Source organism: Quercus robur, chromosome 7 (genome assembly GCF_932294415.1).
Source record: "Quercus robur chromosome 7, dhQueRobu3.1, whole genome shotgun sequence".
NCBI classification, from domain to species: domain Eukaryota; kingdom Viridiplantae; phylum Streptophyta; class Magnoliopsida; order Fagales; family Fagaceae; genus Quercus; species Quercus robur.
The window spans coordinates 45,055,778-45,078,586 of NC_065540.1; the positions used below are offsets into that span (position 1 = coordinate 45,055,778).

Sequence of the window (22,809 nt, forward strand, 5' to 3'; positions counted from 1 at the left end):
ATATTAATTAAATCTAATTACTATTTGGTTTTTGGCCCATATGTCTTTAGTTGGCCTATAGTGGACCTGGGGGAAATTAGTATCCACTCTCTTTGCTTTCCCACTTATTTTCTACTCATTTAAACAATTATCTTGACAAGGTTCTTATCCGTTCTTCCCCTCTCTTTGCTTTCCCACTTACTAACAAGGCATTACTATTCTTTTGTTAAATTAAGTTGGGGAAGGGGTGGGAACCTAGATCCTAAATGTTGCTATTAGGAATGTCGGAGGTGTGCCAATTGACGAATGGTCAATTATTCACTTCTATGAGAGAAGTACTCCCTTGATAACAATAAGTTTATGTAGAAACAATGTTCTTTTACATCTAATAGCACTACAAGTGATCCAGACTTTGCATGTGATACAAATAAAATTGGAAAATGATTAATTGTAGAAATGAAAGACACAATCCATCCATTAAATGTTGCATTGATGTAAAACGTAAGAACAAGATCACCTCTATTTATTTGATATACTTTCATGTAAATAGAGAAAGTATATTTCACCGTTAAGATTTTATTTCTTGAATTTAACAGTGTACAATTTTCACACCATAATAGATATACCTTTAGATTTATAATATTTAATCTGAACCATAAAATTTAATGAATCAATTTCAAATATCATCAAATTGGAAAGCCCTATGCATCCTTCACATAAACATGTAAATTTCTGTAGGAAGGCAACCAATAAGATTGGTTGTTTCAAATAAAACCAAACAAGGTGGGACATTGAAAAATTAAAGACGATTCAAAGGCATGGGGAGAAATTTCCACAAATATTGAGCAGTTAGATGTGCCTTGAATGATGCAAGTTGGTTCGTCTACAACTTGTTCACGTAGAGTGCTTGACCAGCAAAAATGTAGAATGTGGATATAGTCACTCAAAAATATATATATATATATATATATATATATATAGTACAAGCATCCATCTATATCTCTCACTCTATAAAAGGGCAGCTAAACAATGGTATAAGGCATAGTTGGCTATCTTAGCTTTTTGTTTCCTATTCCTTCCATATATAGTTTTCTCAATGGCTAAATCCGGTTATGCTGGTAAAAGCCCTTCCATGATTTCCACAATAATGCTGGTGTTTGGGCTGCTAATGGCTACCCTAGGCACAACAGCTCTCTCTCTCTCTCTCTCTCTCTCTCTCTCTCTCTCTCTCTCTCTCACATATTGATACATGATTTTAAAGTCTTTTACAGCCCAAATCAAATGCTTTTGTGTCTTAATTAACCCAAGGTTAGGAGCTATGATATTGTCACACACCCACAGTGTACTGCCTGGCCTCTTGCACCCACATGTACATGTGGGTTCCATGTTGTTGTGAAAGGATGTACGGAACAGTACACTTACTAAGACACCAAATAGTACTATCCCTGGAACTATATGAGTAGAAAGTAGAAACCACCAATGTTAAAGGGCTCCTAAATCAATTAATGTTGCCCTCTAGGCAATAGATTTTTCTTTGAGCTAAGTTTGATTGAACCAAACTTAGTCCAATCTCCACAAATCTGTCTTGGTCGTCATGCCATTTTTGGAATTGAAGCACGGTCACGTTGCATGCTCACCAAAAGTAGCCTGGGATGTAGTAATAGCATTTAATTAAGAGCCACTCTATAGTTGTCTTTAGAGTGGGCACCTAATAAAAGGAAGTCACCAAATTACTTCTCTTAAATGAGCCACAACTAGCATTCTAAGCATTTAAATTAAGAACTACCCCATTAGTTGTATTTAGCTCTGTGTGTGTGTGTGTGTGTGTGTGTTGTGGTTGGGGTGGGGGGGACCTTTCTTCATTTGTTTTGTTTGGTTTTTTGGCTCTCCCTCTCTCTCAGTCTCTCAAAATAACGGGATGAGAAAGAAGGGAGAGGGGAGTCCAATAAAATCATGTGTAGAACTAGGACATTTTACATAGTGATATAGGACAACATATGGGGTTTAATGTTTATCATTTGTTAGTTTTTTAATATTATCATATTACTTGAAAAGTAAGTTTTCTTAAGCCTTTAAATAGGCATATAATATATAAACAAAAATTCAGGTCAGAATTTCGTGAATAAGAATTTCAAAAATATTTTTCTCCTTTCTTTCCGTTGAATTCTAGTTATTCCTTGTGGTTTCAACTGGGAAGTTAGATGAAAAAATAGCCAATTCATAGTAGTGGCAAGTGGCAACAATTAGCTGAACAAATGAAAATTTCCATTATTACTTAATTAATATATAGTAAATCTTGCAGAAAATGCTAAGCTAGTCCATATTTTATTATAATTAATTTACATATTAATGTGATTGGTGGATTTTAACAACTTAATGAAAGAATATTTGAATTATTATTTTTTATAATTGGTAACACGTCAGTTTGTAAGTCTTACATGTAATATCTCTAACACCATTATTATTATCCAATGAATCTTTCACTTTTAATATATTATTATATTATGTCAGCCTACAAACCCAATGAATCTTCCACTTTCAATATATTTATAACATTCCTGCCCTGAGTCCCCGAATGAGATAAATTGCATAAGCATATATATGCATGTAAAACCATTAACTTATTGTCTAATCTAATGCAGGTGCCCAAGTTGGTGTTTGTTATGGAATGCATGGTAACAACCTACCACGACCAACAGAAGTTGTAGCTCTCTATATACAAAATAACATCCAAAGAATGAGGCTCTATGATCCAAACCAAGATGCTCTCTGAGCCCTTGGAGGCTCCAATATTGAACTCATGCTAGGCCTTCCAAATGAGAAGCTTCAAGAGATTGCTTCAAACCAAAACAATGCAAATGCTTGGGTCCAAAACAATGTGAAAAAATTTGGAAATATCAGATTCAAATACATTGCAATTGGAAACGAAGTAATTCCAGGTTCATTTGCACAATTCCTTGTCCCCGCCATGCAAAACATTCAAAACGCAATTTTTGGGGCTGGGCTAAACTAGGGAACAAAATCAAAGTTTCCACTGCCATTGACACTAGAGTCCTTTCATCAGATTCTTTCCCTCCATCTAAAGGCTCATTCAGAGCCGATTATAGGCGAATTCTTGATCCAGTCATTAGCTTCTTAGTGAAAAATGGGTCCCCATTACTAGTTAACTTGTACCCATATTTTAGTTACACTGGTAACACCAAAGACATTCGTCTTGACTATGCTCTTTTCACAGCTCCTTCACCTGTTGTGAATGATCCCCCACTAAGTTATCGCAACCTTTTCAATGCCATTCTTGACTGTTTACTCAGCTTTAGAAAAGGCCAAAGGGGGATCATTGGTGATTGTTATATCAAAGAGTGGTTGGCCTTCAGCTAGTGGAACAACAACATCCCTTGATAATGAAAGAACTTACATTACCAAATTGGTTCAACATGTGAAGGGAGGGACACCAAAGAAACCCGGAAGGCCTTCTGAAACTTACGTGTTTGCCATGTTTGATGAGAACAACAAGAGAATTCAGATTTAGAGAAACACTAGGGGCTCTTTTCTCCAAACAAACAGCCTAAGTTCCAAGTCAATTTCAATTAAGAAGAGGGCTTTATTATGTGCATCAAGGAATAAGAGCAACTTAATATGGTGCATAACAATTATTATTATAATAAGTAAGAGTTTTTGCTAACTCGCAAGAAATAAGAAGTAATCACCTTGCAGACAACAAATAAAAGAGTGCAATATCTCTGATGTAATATTATTAAGAATCATTTATCTCTAATGTAATGTTTAGGCATGTTTCATTGATGTATTGAATATCTACAAAATATTACTTCAGAGCTTGTTGGATTGACGAGTGTTTTTTTATTTTTTATTTTGGTTGGGGCTAGAGTTATAAGTATTTTTCATAACATAAGATGAACTATTTGTGTACGTTAGTTATTATCATAGCGTATGCAAATTGAAAATCTCGAAATCAAAATGTTAGTGATATGTGAATTCCAACAATTAGCTCAATTAGTAAAATCTCTTATTATTGTTTAAGGGATCAGGAATTCTTCCTATGCTAAAAAGAAACTTGTTGGCTTCTTGACTTGATGAGAATGAACAATCACCATAGAGTAACTATTGTAAATTTAAAATCCTATCACACAAGAACTAAGGCTGTGTTTGGCTCTATGTAAATCAAATTCCGAGTATAAAATGAATGCAGAGGAAAATGAATTCCCGTAAGGAAAATGAAATCCGGGTGTTTGGTTCTGCAATGGAAAATAGTCCGGAACACGATTTTTGGTGTTTGGTAACATTCTGAAAATGCTATTTTCCTACAAATTTTTCACATTTTCTCAGCCATTTTCTCAGCTTCCAAACAAATTTTATAACAGAAAATTTCAAAATATACACTTAACACAACCAAAAATAAAAATAAAAACATTTATTCACAACATATACATGATTTACTCGGTGAGAGGAGGAAGAAAGAGTGAGAGATTGAGGGAAAGAGAGATAGATTGGGAAAGAGAGAGATTGGAGTGGATGGAGGATGGCAGTGGCCAGATCAGGTGGGTTTGGGGGTGGAGTGGAGATCAGAACAAAAAAAATTGGCCCTCTTCCTCAGACAGAACACCAATTGTGAGAGAGGTGGAGAGAGATGGCTTGAGAGAAAGAGATGGGTAACAGCAGTGGCAAGATCATGAGAAACGGTATTGTGCTTGGGGCTTTGGGCAACGAGATCAATGGTAGCAACGGCGGGGGTGGGTGGTGGGTTGTAGATCGGTGACATGCAATTGAAGATTCGGCCTTGGTTGGTCAGAGGGAAAGAGAGAGAACGAGGGAGGAAGAGAAGAGGGACGGTGGATGCAGCTTGCACAACGGACGGCAGATGGTGGACGGAGCTTGCACGGCCGATGGCGGATGATGGACGGAGCTTGCATGGCGACCAAAGCTTGCACGGCAGTTCGATTCCTCTGGTGCTCTCTCTCTCTCTCTCTCTCTCTCTCTCTCTCTCTCTTCGGGTTGTTGAGTTCTGAGTGAGGCAAGAAATTCATTGAAGGTAAAATAACTATGGAGTTAGTTTTACAGAGTTAGGGACTCTATTTTATGGTCAACTGTTTCAGTTTGACCGAATTTTCATGCATACCCAAACACCCTCAAAGGTGTAAAATATTTTTCCGATTTCCTTTACAGCCGAAACAAACGCAGCCTAATATTAGAGCTTCTGTTACCCATAATGACCTCGTAGAAAGGCAACCAGTTATGATGAGATAGGTCATTTCAATATGTAAACATTCTCAAATCGCAAGGTAGAGAAGCCTAACATTTTTAGAGGAAAGACAAAGTCCAAAATAACAACTAGTTAGACGAGCTTTAAGTGATGCACTTGGTTGCCATAGAAAATTTTGTGTTACTTAATTTCCATGGAGTGCTTGACGGGTTAAATTGTGGTGGCATATAACTATTAAACAATCCATTTCCATGGAGTGCTTAACTAGCTATAGTCACTCAAAAGCCTCAATCTCAAGCAAAAGCATCTCTCTCTATAAAAATAGTGTTGGAAGCATAATTGGTTTCAATCCAAGCTCTTAGTCTACACTTCTCTTCTACTTTTTTGTCAATGGCTAAGTCTTATTCAACTGGGAACAACCCTTCAACGATGTCCTTAATGCTAATGTTTGTGATGCTGATGGCTAGCCTAGACATAATAGGTCCCTCTTTCTCTCTCCCTCTCTCTCACTCCTTTGCACGTTATACATTAGGCTTCCAAATCAAAACTAGTTGAAGTAAATAATTCTTCCGGAAACACACTATTTGCCACAACTTAATGTGTGGTCAACTATAAGTGGTAATAAATCCACCACCTTTTCTCCACCACTACAATCAACCACTCAAGAGTTGTGGCAAAAGTTGTCCCTGGACCGTTTTACAAAGTAAAACCTCTATAAGATCAATTTATAAATTCTCATAAACCATACATATTTCATGTATTGCTTGAACAATTTCGATAAGTGTAGAAATTTCACAATAACTTAGGTGATAGGTAACGATTATATATAATAAAGTAATGCTAATTATGTTTCTATATGAAATTATACTTGTAGGGACACGATTTGCGTTGGACCACGGTAAGGTTGGGTTCGCACGTAAATGGACCCGTGCAATATCATTTGTAGAGAGTGGGGTCGAAAGGCTAAGTCATGTTTACTCGGCGGTGGTTTTGTTAAGTTTTTCCTGCATGATTTAGAGGTGTTCACCCCTTTTTCCTCTCCTTTCTGGAAGGCCCCCCTTTTAGGTTGCAAATTTTCCTTTTATATTAGCATGCATTCAATTTCCTTCGTCCACGTGTAGGGTCGAACTTTCCTAGCCTGACACTTGTCCCATCAGTTTAAGACCTGAGTTGTTGGGAGTGGTTGAGTAGGCTAAAGAGACACGACTCTGTGAGAGGCAAAGCTCCGTCTAGGGCAGGTAGTTTGGGCAGCCTTTCCTAGATATTTTAGATTTCTTACAAGATTATCCCTATGCCGCTTTTACCCCTTTCCTTAGTGTAGCTCTGGGCTAGCCGAGGGCTGTACCCTCCTCGGCGGTTTCTATGGCCCATTGGTGTTTTGTGTTTATTGGGCTGGGACTACTATCCTCTTCGGCCTGGGCCTTAAGTATTCCTGTGAATAGGTGGATCTGGCCCATCTGTTGTCGGGCCCCACAATAGCCCCTCAAAACCCTGCTATCCAACTCCTCGGTTGGAAAGGTGGGTTTTGATGATACCGAGACTCTATTGCGGCTCATTATGTTCGGACCTTAATCAACGTCTGCGACTTTTCACCTCCCCAAGGAATGCGCCGGTCTACGAGGTATTTCCCTTGACTTACGCGTGATGCGTTTATTCCGTTTGGTTAGCCGTAGTGCGCTTTTAATGTCTTCCTTTTACGAGGCCTCTTAAATCTAGCGGTTATGGATAGCTTGGAGAAACGAAACGGTTTTGCATTTACTAGCAGATTTCTTAGAGGATCGGAGCGTGTCACGTACCCTCGTCTTTTTCCCTATATAAAGAGAGAAGATAAGAAGGTGATTCTCTCATATGCGAATCCCTTAGACCCTTCTCAGAATCCACTTCTTCCCTCTGGTTATTCCTCAGTCGATAACACGTCCCCCATAGTGATCAACCATGAATGAATCCCTCCTTTCCCAGAAACACCATACCTTAACGAAACTTGAGATGGCTCGGTCGGGGCAAGGGTGGTGGAGACTCAAGGTTTGTCTCCCCATTCTTTTAGCCAAAATCCGAAGCAGGGGCTCGTCACATCCTATTTCCGGTGTGGCCGAGTCAAAAACCTCCCTTGTCATCTCCATCTGCTCTCTCATGAGCATACCTAATATGGCTCCCCTTTTCCCTCTTTTGCTCCTTTTACTTTCTTTTCATTGCTTCCCTCTTCTTCTCCTCCTTCCCGCTCATGTCTTCCATCTTCTTTTTCCCTTACTTTTTTCAGCAACAAGAGCTTGCTGAAGTGCTTCCATGTGTTCCAATTCTTCTTCCTTGTCCTTCATTATTTTTGTATAAGGATCTTCTCCTGATGTGAACAGTACTGAGGCATAGATTTCAGAAAGACTTTGAAGGCGAATTCAGAAGACACCTGATGGTTTAATTATTTGTGTTACAGATGTTGTTACTGTTTTAGCAGTTCATTTTTTGTATTGGCTCATTTAAGCCCTTCCTTGTAGGTTGTAACAATTTTTCATATTAATAAAAGTGATTGTTACTCTATTTCGTATGTCTTGTTTATATACTTTAACAAATGTGAATGCGCTGCTCGGCATAATAGTATAGCATTTCAATTAATAATAAATAAGGCCAAAGTAATCGTTGATAAAAAGATGCCACGATGACTTTAATAAAATAATTATTCAACGTAGCAATCCGACCAGTGTGGAATGAGACTTATCTTAAAATTAGCCGTGATGGGTATTAAATGCTCCGATTAGATATAAGAAGTAGCTATCCGAGGACGTGTTACCCACCGGATGAATGGCCTCTTTAAGTTGACGATCATTAGGTTGTTCTGCCATCTCGATGATACGCGAGCCTTAACCTTTTCCAGTATTTAAGCCGAGAAGTTTCTTCATTTGGGCAGTTGATTTCCCGGGCAGCCTGAGTCCGAGGACTTTGCAAAACCTGGGTTTTGTTCAGGACTTATGCGTTTTATCTTATGTACTTGATTTTTCCTTTTAGTTTGAGCCCGAGGACCATGCAAGCCTTAGGTTCTGTCCGAGACCAATGTCCGCATTAGTACTTGGTTTTCCCTTTTAGCTTGAGTCCGAGGACCATGCGAGCCTTAGGTTCTGTCCGAGACCAATGTCCGCATTAGCACTTGGTTTTCCCTTTTAGCTTGAGTCCGAGGACCATGCAAGCCTTAGGTTCTGTCCGAGACTTTGAGTTCAAATTTTCCTTTCCTTTGAGCATTTCCCGAGGTGCTTAACAGTGGTTGTTCTCGGCCATGGTCATTGCTCGGCGTCGGCCAAAGTACCTGGGCCCTTACCCAAAGCGGGCCCGGGGCCACGAATCCACCTAGCCCCTGATTTAAGAGATATTTCTACAACTTCTGGCCACGTGGTACTCTCTGATGTCACGGGGACCGAGGTGCACCTTTACGAGGCTCTTTAATCTTGTGGTTGCAGTTGATGTTGGAAGTTGAGCCAAGACTGTTTTGTCTGTAGCGTTTCTTGGGAAGCCACATGAGTTGACTGCCATCACCTTGTCTTTTCCAATAAATGGGAAGGAGAGAAAGTTGCTTTATATACGCACAAATCCTTCAGATTTTCTCCCACATCACAGCTTCCATATTCGGAGTTCTCCCTTCTTGGCATTACATGTTGAAAGTGAGGGTTGGGAAGAAAGAAATGTCTCCGCCGCAGAAGCGCCGTGTCTTCATGAGGCTTATAACAGTAAGGTATGGACACAGGAAGCACAAGTTCAGGAGAGTTTTCCATCTCCACCGAGGGAGAACGGCGTCTCTCCCTCTTTTAGCCAAAATCCGAAGCAGTCTCTGTTCATGCCAACACTTTGGTATGGCAGAAGAAGGGTTTTCCTCCATCAGCGCCTCTGCTTTGCGGCAGGTGTATATTTAGAGAAAGCCCCATCACCTTCAACTCCCTGCACCTTTTCTTCAACGGTGTCAGGTTCAAGTTGGGTCTTTTTGGCTGCCTGAGTTATGGGCAGGTAAGGGTGCGGGGGAAGAATAAGGTCTCGGAGCTGTAGCCAACCTTTCCTCCGACATACCTCCTCGGCTTTCTACAGCTTTCTTGTATTTTTCTTTTTCTTGCTTATGTAGTACTCATGTAGTAAGCTTTGACGTAGGCTGATTCCAGCTTTTCATTGCACGATGTACTATTTCTTCATCGTAATAAAAATAGCAGTTTATATACTTGTTTTTGGGTATGGTTCTTTTGGCACATCACCTCGTAAATGAGTGTACTCCCCGTATGTGCTTTCTCTCAGCGCTACTTAGGGCAGGAGCCCCTTGAAACACGATTCAACTCGTTCTAATTCGTTCTAACTTACCTATACTACCAAGCATAATAATAATTGATAATAAGTTAAATTCAGGAAACTAACCTAGGTATCGGTTGAACGTCCCGTGATATGTGCGGGAATGCTGTCCGAGAAACGATGAACTCCAAATAATTCATTGAAGGGGGTGACTGAGCATCGAGCGACTTTGATTATGTTTTTAGAAACATGTTACTCCATTTCATATCGGCCCTTTTGGTGTTGAGGGTCCGAGACTTGTATGCTTCCCTTTAAGTAGTTGGTTTCCCCAGAGGCTTGGGTCCGAGGACCATGCAAGGCCTTGGTTCTGTCCAAAACTTGTATTCTTCTTTTTAAGTAGTTGGTTTCCCCAGAGGCTTGAGTCCGAGGACCATGCAAGGCCTTGGTTCTGTCCAAAACTTGTATGATTCTTTTTAAGTAGTTGGTTTCCCCAGAGGCTTGGGTCCGAGGACCATGCAAGGCCTTGGTTCTGTCCAAAACTTGTATGATTCTTTTTAAGTAGTTGGTTTCCCCAGAGGCTTGGGTCCGAGGACCATGCAAGGCCTTGGTTCTGTCCAAAACTTGTATGATTCTTTTTAAGTAGTTGGTTTCCCCAGAGGCTTGGGTCCGAGGACCATGCAAGGCCTTGGTTCTGTCCAAAACTTGTATGATTCTTTTTAAGTAGTTGGTTTCCCCAGAGGCTTGGGTCCGAGGACCATGCAAGGCCTTGGTTCTGTCCAAAACTTGTATGATTCTTTTTAAGTAGTTGGTTTCCCCAGAGGCTTGGGTCCGAGGACCATGCAAGGCCTTGGTTCTGTCCAAAACTTGTATGATTCTTTTTAAGTAGTTGGTTTCCCCAGAGGCTTGGGTCCGAGGACCATGCAAGGCCTTGGTTCTGTCCAAAACTTGTATGATTCTTTTTAAGTAGTTGGTTTCCCCAGAGGCTTGGGTCCGAGGACCATGCAAGGCCTTGGTTCTGTCCAAAACTTGTATGATTCCTTTTAAGTAGTTGGTTTCCCCAGAGGCTTGGGTCCGAGGACCATGCAAGGCCTTGGTTCTGTCCAAAACTTGTATGATTCTTTTTAAGTAGTTGGTTTCCCCAGAGGCTTGGGTCCGAGGACCATGCAAGGCCTTGGTTCTGTCCAAAACTTGTATGATTCTTTTTAAGTAGTTGGTTTCCCCAGAGGCTTGGGTCCGAGGACCATGCAAGGCCTTGGTTCTGTCCAAAACTTGTATGATTCTTTTTAAGTAGTTTGTTTTCTGAAGGTTTAGCTCCTCAAATAAGGTGGGGGGAGCTAGCTTGGTGTTTGAAGCCCCTAGGCTTGTCCATGTCGTTGACAACGTGGAACGTAGCCCCTAGCAAGAGCTTATGTTGGAGTATCAGCAATATGTCGCCGGTGATATAGGCACCTTCATAGCCCCTTGTTCGAGAGAAGCTCAACTTCGCCACCGCTCGAGCTAACATGCAAGCCTTCCCACAGACGGCGCCAATTGTAGGGACACGATTTGCGTTGGACCACGGTAAGGTTGGGTTCGCACGTAAATGGACCCGTGCAATATCATTTGTAGAGAGTGGGGTCGAAAGGCTAAGTCATGTTTACTCGGCGGTGGTTTTGTTAAGTTTTTCCTGCATGATTTAGAGGTGTTCACCCCTTTTTCCTCTCCTTTCTGGAAGGCCCCCCTTTTAGGTTGCAAATTTTCCTTTTATATTAGCATGCATTCAATTTCCTTCGTCCACGTGTAGGGTCGAACTTTCCTAGCCTGACACTTGTCCCATCAGTTTAAGACCTGAGTTGTTGGGAGTGGTTGAGTAGGCTAAAGAGACACGACTCTGTGAGAGGCAAAGCTCCGTCTAGGGCAGGTAGTTTGGGCAGCCTTTCCTAGATATTTTAGATTTCTTACAAGATTATCCCTATGCCGCTTTTACCCCTTTCCTTAGTGTAGCTCTGGGCTAGCCGAGGGCTGTACCCTCCTCGGCGGTTTCTATGGCCCATTGGTGTTTTGTGTTTATTGGGCTGGGACTACTATCCTCTTCGGCCTGGGCCTTAAGTATTCCTGTGAATAGGTGGATCTGGCCCATCTGTTGTCGGGCCCCACAATACTAATCATAACCTGTCATCTCAAATTTTGTAAAAAAAAATTGTGAAATTATTTGTGTATGCAGCACTATTGGAACAATTAACATGTATGACATGAAAGATAATCTTAGAAAACCAAAAAATTGGTAACATGTACTCTTTATACTTGTGTATTGTATGCTAAATGTTACCTTTAGTAAAAAATTATTCAATATCCAATTCTAGTCATGTTTTTAGTTTGTTTATAAAGCATAATAAAACCATGATTTTGGATATTTTAAAAACTTATAGAGAAAATAATTTTTAATCATCTTGATATTTGTTTAGCATGATAATTACAGATATGTGGGTAATATATATTAAATGTCTCTCCAATCATAAATTTGGTATAATTGAGTCCGCATTATAAATTTGGTAAAAATGATCTCATAAAAAGCTATAGAGTAGTATGATATTTTTACACTATGTTTGAAGCAAAGAAAGATGGAGGGAGCGAGGAAAGTGTCTGGAATATACTAAAATTTATTATATTCTAGTCATCTTCCATTTTCCTCTCCTCTACTCTCCCCTCATCTCCCTCAATCCAAACATAAGGTTAGAGTCTAACTGGACATGTATATTTAACCATAAGTGTATATATGACAAAGTAAAAACTAACTAGCTTCACAATGATAACTTTTATTAGAATTGTATTTCTCTAAACTAATGTTATTAATTTCATTCCAGTTAGTTAACTAATATGAATCATCACTCTATTCAATCCCATCCTAAATTCTGGCTCATTCTATCCATTTCGATACATTTCAATAAATTGCATTCAGTAAATAAACGAGTCATTATTTTTATTACTAAACCTATTTCTTTTTTATTACTTTACTCACATATGACATTTTATTATTATTTTCCATTAACAATGTGTTTCCCTTGTTTACTTTACTCACATATGAATTGCAAAGTTTAGCTACAAAATTAGTTGTATCTTTAGGCTACAACCTTACTCAATATTTTTTTATTAGAGGTGAATTTTGACAAATCCACAATTGGATTACATCTTTTTCTTATATCTTCCATACTTGCAAAATTTCAAGAAAATTAAAAGATCAATAACTTTGTCATCAAAATTTTTTTTTAATTGTAAGTTTTTGTAAATTAAAATTATGAACAAAATATAAGCTTATAGATCATATAGTAAATAATATCCGATTGACACAAAATTTAACATGTGTATTGTGAGTGTAAAGAACATGCAATTCAACGGTTAGATTTTCAAAATATATTGTAATATTTATTTTATTGAGTGAGTTTGTAGCCTTAAGTTACAATCAATTTTAAAGCTAAACTTTTTCCTTACTTTTTTTCTTCATTAAGATTATTTTTTAACTTACTCAATGACATGCTATATTATGTAATGAAGAATGTACTTTATTTGATTTTGAATTAATAATTTAATATGTTATAATAAATAAACTTAAATTTCAACACTACATGAATCAAGTATTTATTGACTGTAGATTTATTATGTACTTTGTGAGCATATGATGGAAATATGGTCATGACATAAAATTTGACATGTTCTATTTTAATCAGCTGTCAAGATAGGTGTTTGCTATGAATGTTTGGCAACAACTTACTATCCCAGGAGAAGTTATAAATATGTACAAACAATAACATCAGAAGGATGCGACTCTATGGCCAAAAGTATGGTTCTCTCCAAGCCCTTAGAGGCACCAATATTGAGCTCATGCTTGGTGTCCCTAATGAAGAGCTTCAAAGCACTGCTTCAAGCCAAGACTATGCAAACACATGGATCCAAAACAATGTGCAAAACTATGGAGATGTCAATTTTTTTTTTTTTTTTTTTTTTTTGAGAGAGTTTCAACCTATAGCATCCTCTCTTGATAATAGCCAAAATCTATTATATTTTTAATTTTCTTCGTCAGGTTAGCTCAAAATGTCATCATATGAACAAAGGGTTACAGGAGAGAAACCTTTTATAAAAAACGTTTTCACTAGTTACTAAGAAATTTTCTCAATTATCATCCATAAAAACATAGCACATACTTCTCCCTGAAAAAGAGAGCAGTATATTAACCTTATTCTCTACTTTTGGTAGTGGACTGAACAGTATACCTACAGATTTTCATATTTTTAGCAGGTATCTCTGTGAGCATTCTCCTAGACACAACAACATCAACCCCAAGGGCCTGGTTGGTTGGTGCTCTTTTCTTCTTTTCTTTTTTTTCTTTTTTTTTTTTAATTGTTGAGTTTTAAAAAGAAATAATGATAATAATAATAAACAGTTGGTTTATCTTGACAGTTTTCTTTGACAAATTCCACCCTTTTCATTGATAGAACAGTATAATTTCAATAAATATTGAATCTTATGCCAAAATGGGATTCAAAACTTGAGCTTATGTAGTTGATGTTAGATTAGTGAACCTTCTCCCACTGACGAGCACTTAACCAACTGAGCTAGCAAGACTTACTCAAACATACCATCATGATACTTCAATTTCAAGTTGCAAGGAACTTCAGAAGAGAATTGTGTTGGATCAACTCCATGATGCTATACTGCTTTTTGGTCGCGATCTTTGTCATTTTATGAAGAATGGCATTACAAAAACTAAAACTAACATTTGAAGGTCCATTAACCAGTCAGTTATACAAGATTTCAAGTGATAACCAATAGAAGAAATGCTGCTTGCAATAGAGGAAAATTCTGTCTCCCGGGAATACATGTGGAAATTTTCCTGTATACCCCAGATCAAAGCTTGCTCAAAGGTGAACCAAAGCATTAAAATGGACTTACACTGTCCCTTTTTATCTGCAATTTCACTCAAAGAAGGAGAATGTGATCTTAGGAAATCTTGTAACCTAAAGCATATGACAGCTGCAGTCAAGATGCTCAAGGCTTCAAGCATACCAATTATACTAGTACTGATCGATGAATGAATCCTTTTTGCCTGCTTGTAGAAACATTCTTATAATGTAACATTCATCTAATCAATCTCAATAATTCTAGTGTGGTCTGCGGGTATGATAACCATCAAAACCAATGAATACACAATTGAAATCTTAATCATAGATTATTCTGAAAAGCAGTTTTTAAATAAAACACATTCATGCATAGGTAATGTAAAGAGATGGATTAAGAATTTACGAATGTGGCAAAAGGAAACTTATTTAGTAGAAGTGAAAACAGAATGGTTAGGTGCAATGCCCAAACTTTGGCCAAGAGATACATAATTAAAGTCAGTCAATAACGTTAGAACTTGTAAAAACAAGATATTAGGGGAAAACTCTTTATTCTACAAGCCCTAAATTATAGAAACACCTAACAAAAAATCTGCTTCTAGAGTCATATCACATACAAAAAATGAAGAAATACAATATATGGCAAGAAAGATGAAACTGAAATCACAATTTGAACTCACAAAAGCAGTCAGGCAAAGCAGAACCTCTCCCCATGACATAATCATCTAGATGAGCCTTCCATAGGGCTTGCATCAGATCTTTCCCACTAAAACCTTGGGAAGTGAACTCTGCAAAAGCTCTTCTGCTTAAGAAAAGGGTTTTATACAAGCCCTTAAAAGCTCGCATTGCTGCAACCATCTTATCCATATTTCCAAAATATGTAGCCACATAAGAATCACTATTAATAGACACATAATAATCCAATGCAGCTTTTGTGTTCCCGTGCATACTTGTGAAATCCTCATCACTTAGGAGGCTAGACTTGGTAACTACATTGGTGTAGACAGATGTTAAGCCTTCAATTTCCATCAGACCATCCCCAGCTGCCAAATATATATTTGTGTCTGTTGGAATGGAAAGTGATTGAAGTATGAAGGCCGTCTCATTAGGGGTAAGAGGACATTTTCCCCGTTTTCTCCAGACGTGGGCTAACTCTCCAGTCCATGGTTTTCTATCTCCTCGTGCTGCTTCAATGGCTTTGACAGAAGATGGAGAAAGACCTGAGTATTCGCATTGGCTGTATGCTACCATGTCAGGTTCAAATCGAAGGTGAAGTGAAAGAAAGGGTTTGGGTATGGCTTCTAAGAGCTCAGAAGCCTTGTTCTCCAAGGATCTAGTGAGGCGCAACGCACTGTAACAAGCTTGACAAAGGGAAGCTTTTGCATACAGAGCATACCTACAAGAAAAAGAAAGTAGTCAGCAATATACCATTAATATCAAAGATATGGTGGATTTTTTTTTAATTACTATTATTATTTTTTTAAAGCACATAAATATGGAAGTTAAACCAATCTTGTTAGACATCAAAACTCATATGAGAATAAAAAAGATGTTCAGTCAACTTTCAATTTATCTTCTTTTTTTTTTTAAGTGAATAATTAATAACGCAAATCATGTACAAGGGTGTATATGGGGGAAAAAAATCAAACAAACAACATAGGTTAAAACATAGAACAGCTATAAGCCCAGGGAGTCCATAAAATCTAGGAGCCCCTCAATTGAAGAGGACATTCGGCACAACATCCACTCATATAAACTTCAAAAACACATACTTCAACTCATCTGAGCTTCTGGCCCTCAAAGCACCTTATCTTTCTCAGCACTAAATGAAAGTTTCCTAAAATAAGAAACAGGTATATCCACAAGACCCAATCTTAAGATATGCGGCCAGCGCCTCATATTAACATGTTGAAACCAGACCACATGTTGCATTTGACATTTCAACTCTATATCAAAAAAACTAATGGCCATTATACATCTCATTAATCAACCTTCTCTGAGTGGGATGAATTTCTCAGTCACAAGTCACAACAATACGGTTCCAGTGCCATCACTAAGCAGGAAATATAGAACTACAAGGTAATACCTATCTCTTCTTTGGCTCATTGCTGGTGTAATTGAAATATAATGATGTTCCAGCAAGGATGGAAGAACAGTTTCAATGTAATCAAATTGGCCTTTGCGTTTGCTACAGTCTACTCGAAAAGGTTCTTTTGATGCAATTTCTGGTGGCAACTCTTTGACAACCTTAATAAACCCATTCATCTGTTGAATAAAGTATTCAACATCATATACATCTGCAAAACCACTGAGGTGAAACCAAACGGTTATGAAAGGATACTGCCTTAGTAAAAAGAAGATAAATTTTAAAGGATTATAAAAAATGAAAGAAGAAGAACAACATTATTCTTGTTGCTTGAGGAAACCTTTTAGCCATTGACACATAATATCATACAAATAGAAGCATTTTATAAGATCAAATCGAAGATAAAAGAAGGCTTATTCTATACAGTTCATCAGACTAAACTGCTGAAATGAGAGCATGATCAGAATATAGATGAGAAAAAAACTTATCAAACCATCTTGTTAGCCTTTGAGAGTTAATTAAAAATTAAAATTGAAGCCCAATTGATATGATTATGAAGGTCAAAGTAGAAGTAAAATTATTTAGGTACCCAAAAAAAGGGATGCACAATATAATACTGGGTAAATTATTACTTTTGGTCCCTGAAAATTGAAGTAAGTTTGATTTTAGTTCCTTAAATTTAAAAAGCTTGATTTTATCTCTCAGATATTCAAAAGGTAACAATTTAGTCTCTTTCATTTATTTCCCATCCATTTTTTGCATACGTGGCTAACAGTATACTGAGATGGCTTTCATTTATCTGATGTGGCACCATTCACTTGCTTTCCTTCACCTCCCTTCAAAGTTCCTTCACAAAAACCAAATATCCCAATCACCAAACCCAAATTCGTAGTTGGCAAGCCCAAGTTGCCACCCCTTACCACCACCACTTCTCTCACTATGCCACTTTCATCATCATCATCTTCATCAACACCCCAAAATAACGACACCCACTTAGATTTGTCATGCCTCATAAAAAATGAGACCACAATCAAATTAGCAAGATACAAGAGTTGGAAACCGCCAATTCAAGGGCTGTTGATTTGGTGGATGTGCTTCAAATATTACCAATCTAAGAGTGGGAAATTTGGAATTGGAGCTCAAAAGGTCATGTGGGTATTAGATAGTTTGTTATATTTGTTAAGTTACCCTGTTCTTGTTTGTGATAGTCTTGGTAGCTCAAAGTTGGAGAAATTTTGAGAGGAAAGTAATCCTTGTGAATGAAAGGAGGTGTAAAGGAGTGGATTGGGTGAAAAATGGGCCTAGGTGGTTTTGGGTCTCAGCTTGTGGACATGCTGATGGTGTGTTCGGTTGTGGGTGGGTGGAGGCAAAGGCCAAGAGGGGTGGGGTCTGAGTCACCAATGTTATGGGGTGTGCAACGGTGTTTTAGTTTGGAGGCATTCTAAGGTGGCTATGGCTGGTGGTTGTGACAAGATTCAGACTCTCGGAGACACATTAAAGTAAAAAATAGACAAAAGTTAGATGCAGATATTAAATTATTACGTTTCAATTGTTTTATATATATATATATATATATATATAAGGAATGCAATTCTTATTGATATCAAAGAATAGAGTCACCCGAGTATACAGGGAGTATACAGCTGGGGGCCAAACAATCAATCACACCAATCACAAGAATCTATCAAGTCAAAAACATAACATATAGGCTGACTATGCAAAGCTGACATCCAAATCCAACAAAGTTCTAAAGAAAAATAATTTTAGACCAGGCATAGCTCTCTCTGCGTCCTCGAAACTCTGATTGTTCTACTCTCTCCATATACACCAAATCAAACAATGCGGGGCAGCCATCCACAAATGACCATTCCATCCACAAATGACCATTCCGATGATGACAAAAAACAACTTGGCCAACAAGCTAACAACTCAACAACAGATTTCATCCTCACCCAAAAAAACTCCAACTTATGGAAAAAGAATGAGTGGCTTTTAGATTGGTGTTATATGAGTAAATGCAATGGGGAATCAGTTGACCATCTCTTACTTCACTGTCCTATTACGTTTTAAAATTTTGAGTGACCAAAATCCAACTTAAGCCATATTTCAAGAACCAAATGTATAATTTACCCTAAATTCATTCTATCAACTGTACAAAACAAAACAAAAGGCAAACTATAAATTATCTATGATATGATTATATAAAACAATACATTTTATTCATATACAGTCAATTTCACAGCAAACAAATTCTTGAAACATAAATAACAATTCTATCAGATTTCATAGCTATCCCATCAACCTTGATAAATATAACCATAAATTACCTTGATTCATTCCAATATGCAGCCACTTCAAACTTTGGCAAAACCAAGGTTGCATTTAACAAACGGGCAATACCAACACCATCACATAACTGCAGTCATTATAAATAATAAACCTTCTTTTATCAAAGAAATAAAATTGAGAATTTTCAAATTAGATCTCAAAGTTGCAAATACGAAATTCTCTTAAGCACTCACATCTCTTCGCATCTGATTGAGCCCACCATAGCAATCAACTCGGATATATCCATTATTCTCAAGTGGCAAAGCTGCAGCATTTTAACAAAAAACCAATGCAATTGTCTGCAATGAACGTCAATTAAGATTGACTCAGAATATCACAAACCAAATGGAAACCCTATACCAACCATAATTCTCTTTCCATCCCAAACATAATTACAGAGTTCAAAATTCTTGATTTTGCAAATCATTCCTCAGTGACTTTCCAAACTCAAAGATATACATGACAAAACAATTATAGAAGGCCCAAGAACCCTTATTAAGTTCTCCATGTAAACTGCTTTCCTTCCTCTTCAATTTTAAATGACTATGCTCCATATTTGGCAAACAATTATTATATCCCAAAAAATTCATTTGTAGGCTATCTGCCAAAACCTATATATATCCGATAGATCCACAAATTTTTGTCAAAGACAGAGAAATTCAAAATTGAAGCTCCACTTACCACTTAGGTGTCCTTGTAGCCACCACTTGCAAGGCCTCCACTCCACCATCCTCCGGACACTCCATATGTCCGATGTCCCTCTGCATCCATAAATTCATATATCAGATGAAAAAAAAAAAAAAAAAAAAAACTGTGGAAAGATTTAAATTTTTTTATTTTATCTTATGCCCTACCCATGCTTATCAATTTCTAAACATTGACAACCTCCCTCACCTAATAAGGAAATGTTAAGATCCTAGTACTCCAATTTCTTTTCTTTCCCCATATTTTCTCAGGAGATGAACCCAAAAAAAAAAAAAAAAAAAGGAAAAGGAATTGACAATAATCTGTTACTGAGAAACAAGGGAAGAATTATGTCCATTCAATTAACTGACTTAGCATAAAGTTACTTATTAAAAATTAATTATATATAAAAAATTAAAAAAAAAATAAAAATAAAAACTGAAACTTAGACACAAAGTTGTGGAGTAATTATTTCCTAAACAACCCAAGCATAATAAAAAACGTTTACAACAAAAATTTATATATCTGCATTGAAAATCTTCTTTTCCTCCTTTTTCCCTCACTTTCCATGAAACCAAACACAGCAGAAAAAAACCAAAAACAAAATAACATCCCCAAACTTGAGACTTACAGTGTTAAATTGGAAGAAAGCACGGTCTGGGAAAATGGAGAAGGAGGCAAAAGCAAAACTATGGCAAGGACGAGAGAGAGAAACACCACTAGGATAATAAACAAGGGTTTCACTGACAAAACCACCATTTGATTTTTCTTCCTGAATTTCAAACTTGCATTAGACCTGCATTAGATATAAAAAAATATGGACTTACTATGAAGAAAAGACAGAAAATTAAATTGTCCCGGTGAACACAGAGATCATAGAGGCTATCAAGTGTGAAAGTTCCTACAAAATTATGCTGGTTGTAAACTTCGCTTCAGAAAATAATGCTATTTTTAAGCCTGCCGATGCTTCATTCAATGAGACCACAATCAAATTAGCATGATACAAAGCATAACAAAACCAAATTGCGCTAAAAACTAAAGTATCCGTTTGGATTAGCTTTGTAGTTTATTTGCTTATGTCAAACTTTTTAAAGCCTTCTTTTTTTCTAGGTAAAACTGTACTTTTGCCCACTTTCAGAAAATAAGCATAAAGCTAATCCGAACACACAAATAGTCCCTTCTATAGGGTCAGCTTAAAAACAACACAATCCATACACAGGAAATTTATGCCCATCTCGTATTATTCCAATAACTTACCCGAAGATTTACTACTCCAACTCTTTTGCTTTTTGATTTTTGATAATGTAGGGAACCTTTCTAAATAAGAGCCCTTTGGACTTTCCTCTAGCTAGTAATATTTACTGGCAACTGCCCCCACCTGCCAAAACCAGTTGTCAGGTAATCCAATGGCATTAACCCCTGAAGGGCTATGCAATTTATGCACATGATCAGGAGCAAGGGCTTAGTAGTCCAACTCCAAATGATATTAAGTATTAATAACATTCATGAAATTTTCATTATTACTTCAACTTAAGATAAATGCCATCCATTAGAAGTTACCCAAAAAAAAAAAAAAAGGAAGATTAGTGCTTAAGTGAGGAGCACAATTGAATGTGTGAAATGGGTCTCTTTATATATATATATTTTTTTTCTAACACACAATTCAGATTTTACTTCTTCTTTTTTTTTATACTAAATTCATTGGTTTTTGTTGAATTACTTGCATCAGATCTGCACCAAAATCACTTGTGTGACCATTGTGGAAATTCAAAAACATTAAAGAAAGAAATCAAAGATAAATATCATTGAATTGATTTAGCTCTCAAATGCGAGTATATGAAATTGAAAGCACAGGAATTTCAAAAGCTTAAAATCTGATGAGAGATCTAATGAGTGTCAAAATAATGTGGATTTCAAGTACCTTATGGAAGTAGATCTAAGTGAATCTCCAACGAATCTGAGAAAAGCTCCAATTTTTTTTGCAATTGAATCGAAACTTTCAGAAACCCTAACCCCCAAATTATATAAGTCCCTCCCTAATGGAACAGAAAGAAAACTTTTCTGTTTGTTTTCAAAAGGTGCCGGCGTTGGGTAAAACCCGGGTCAGTATCAACCCGTTTGGATCTGTGTCAAGTCAGACCCGATCCTAAACAGATTATTTATAATAATAAAAAATATGACACAGCTTTATTTATTTTTAATTTTTTTGGTTTTTTTCAAATATCTTTGGAATACTATATTATCAATGAAATGTTTACATAGAAAATTTGAAATTTTATATATATATATAAAATACTTATATTTTAAACATGATTTTTACATATAAGAATATGCTTTTTTTTATTTTTTAAAAAGCATTTAATATATTTTTTTATAAAATATTTTACACAGATTTTTTTTTTTCAAAATGATTTTTATTAATTACATTTTTTTTATTTATAAAATACTAGAAATATTTTATATGAAATACTCAAAGTGCTTTAAACACATTTTTTTCACCACTTTTGAGTATATTTTCTGACAATATTTTTTTTAGATAGAGTATGGTATGATAATATTTAAGCATGTAATATATTATACTAACACGTAGTATAAACTAGGACAACTTTAATCAAAGGATGGAAGTGGCATTCATTCATCAAACATGTATCTAAAGTAATGATAGTTTCCATTCTATGATTAAAGTTGTAATCCTTATATTTAGTAATTATTTAGTATACATGTGGCTCTAATAGTTGAAACACAATAGTTAGAATTGATTTTGTTCGATTTTTAGCTTTAGAGTTTGAGTTCGGGTGAGGCTTCCCTCTTGTGAATAGGAGCACAAGACGGGACACGAGATTGACACGTACCTATTTTAATACATATCTTAGTATTGTCTCTCCTACAGTGCTCAAAACCAGTTGAAGGGAAGTGAAACTAAACCCCTTGAGTTATGTTATGCTCTTAGAGCTTAAATGTATACTAAATATAAGTAGTACAACTTTAATCAAAAGGATGGAAACCAGTCGGAATAGAAATAGCTTAAAAGTAAACTTGTTGAAGAATAAATCAAATGAACAAAAATGACTTAAGACTTGAAGATTATAGTATGTGCACTGCTATTGCTATTCAATCATAACTAGCTCCAAATCTTGGAGCCTAGCTATTGGTGTACTTTTAACATTGAATGTGTTCTTGCAAAACAGATCTTTGCACGAATTTACCCGTTATCTGAAGCATGAATGGAAAGTTGGAGCATAATTGACGATTCACTCAATTATGATTTACAGTTTGGAACACTCAAAACTTCAAACACTATGATCAATTCAATGTTTCTACTTTTTGCTAGGTCACATTCAAAAGCTTACCTGTTCAACCCTATCCCAGACCAATTGAGCCAAAGCTTA

The 22,809-nt window shown here is 36.8% G+C and overlaps 1 protein-coding gene and 1 pseudogene across 9 annotated transcripts; one reads left to right on the top strand and one right to left on the bottom strand.

Annotated features, from left to right (window-relative positions):
• Window positions 1–1,038: 1,038 nt before the first annotated feature.
• On the top strand, window positions 1,039–3,570 carry LOC126693621 (glucan endo-1,3-beta-glucosidase, basic isoform-like; annotated as a pseudogene).
• An 11,161-nt stretch (window positions 3,571–14,731) lies between these two features.
• Window positions 14,732–21,498, bottom strand: LOC126693622 (O-fucosyltransferase 13). Of its 9 annotated transcripts, none has more exons than XM_050389666.1 (8): window positions 21,342–21,493; window positions 20,678–20,798; window positions 20,052–20,192; window positions 19,418–19,497; window positions 18,931–19,001; window positions 18,736–18,824; window positions 16,409–16,630; window positions 14,732–15,718 (listed from the first exon to the last, which is right to left on the bottom strand). In XM_050389666.1, the coding sequence occupies exons 3-8, from the start codon at window positions 20,177–20,179 to the stop codon at window positions 14,986–14,988; spliced, it is 1,323 nt and encodes a 440-aa protein (XP_050245623.1). In that variant the 5' UTR covers window positions 20,180–20,192; window positions 20,678–20,798; window positions 21,342–21,493; the 3' UTR covers window positions 14,732–14,985. The 9 variants fall into 9 exon arrangements, with proteins under 9 accessions (XP_050245623.1, XP_050245621.1, XP_050245622.1 ...); XM_050389664.1 differs by having other exon boundaries at window positions 20,052–20,216; XM_050389665.1 differs by lacking the exon at window positions 20,678–20,798 and having other exon boundaries at window positions 20,052–20,216; window positions 21,342–21,498.
• Window positions 21,499–22,809: the final 1,311 nt, after the last annotated feature.

Coding starts and splice junctions, on each gene's coding strand:
- LOC126693622 (XM_050389665.1), bottom strand. CDS start 20,179: ATGGTGGTTTTGTCAGTGAAACCCTTGTTTATTATCCTAGTGGTGTTT. Junction 19,002..19,417: donor GCTACAAGGACACCTAAGTG/GTAAGTGGAGCT, acceptor AAAATGCTGCAG/CTTTGCCACTTGAGAATAAT. Junction 16,631..18,735: donor GCATATTGGAATGAATCAAG/GTAATTTATGGT, acceptor GTTTCACCTCAG/TGGTTTTGCAGATGTATATG.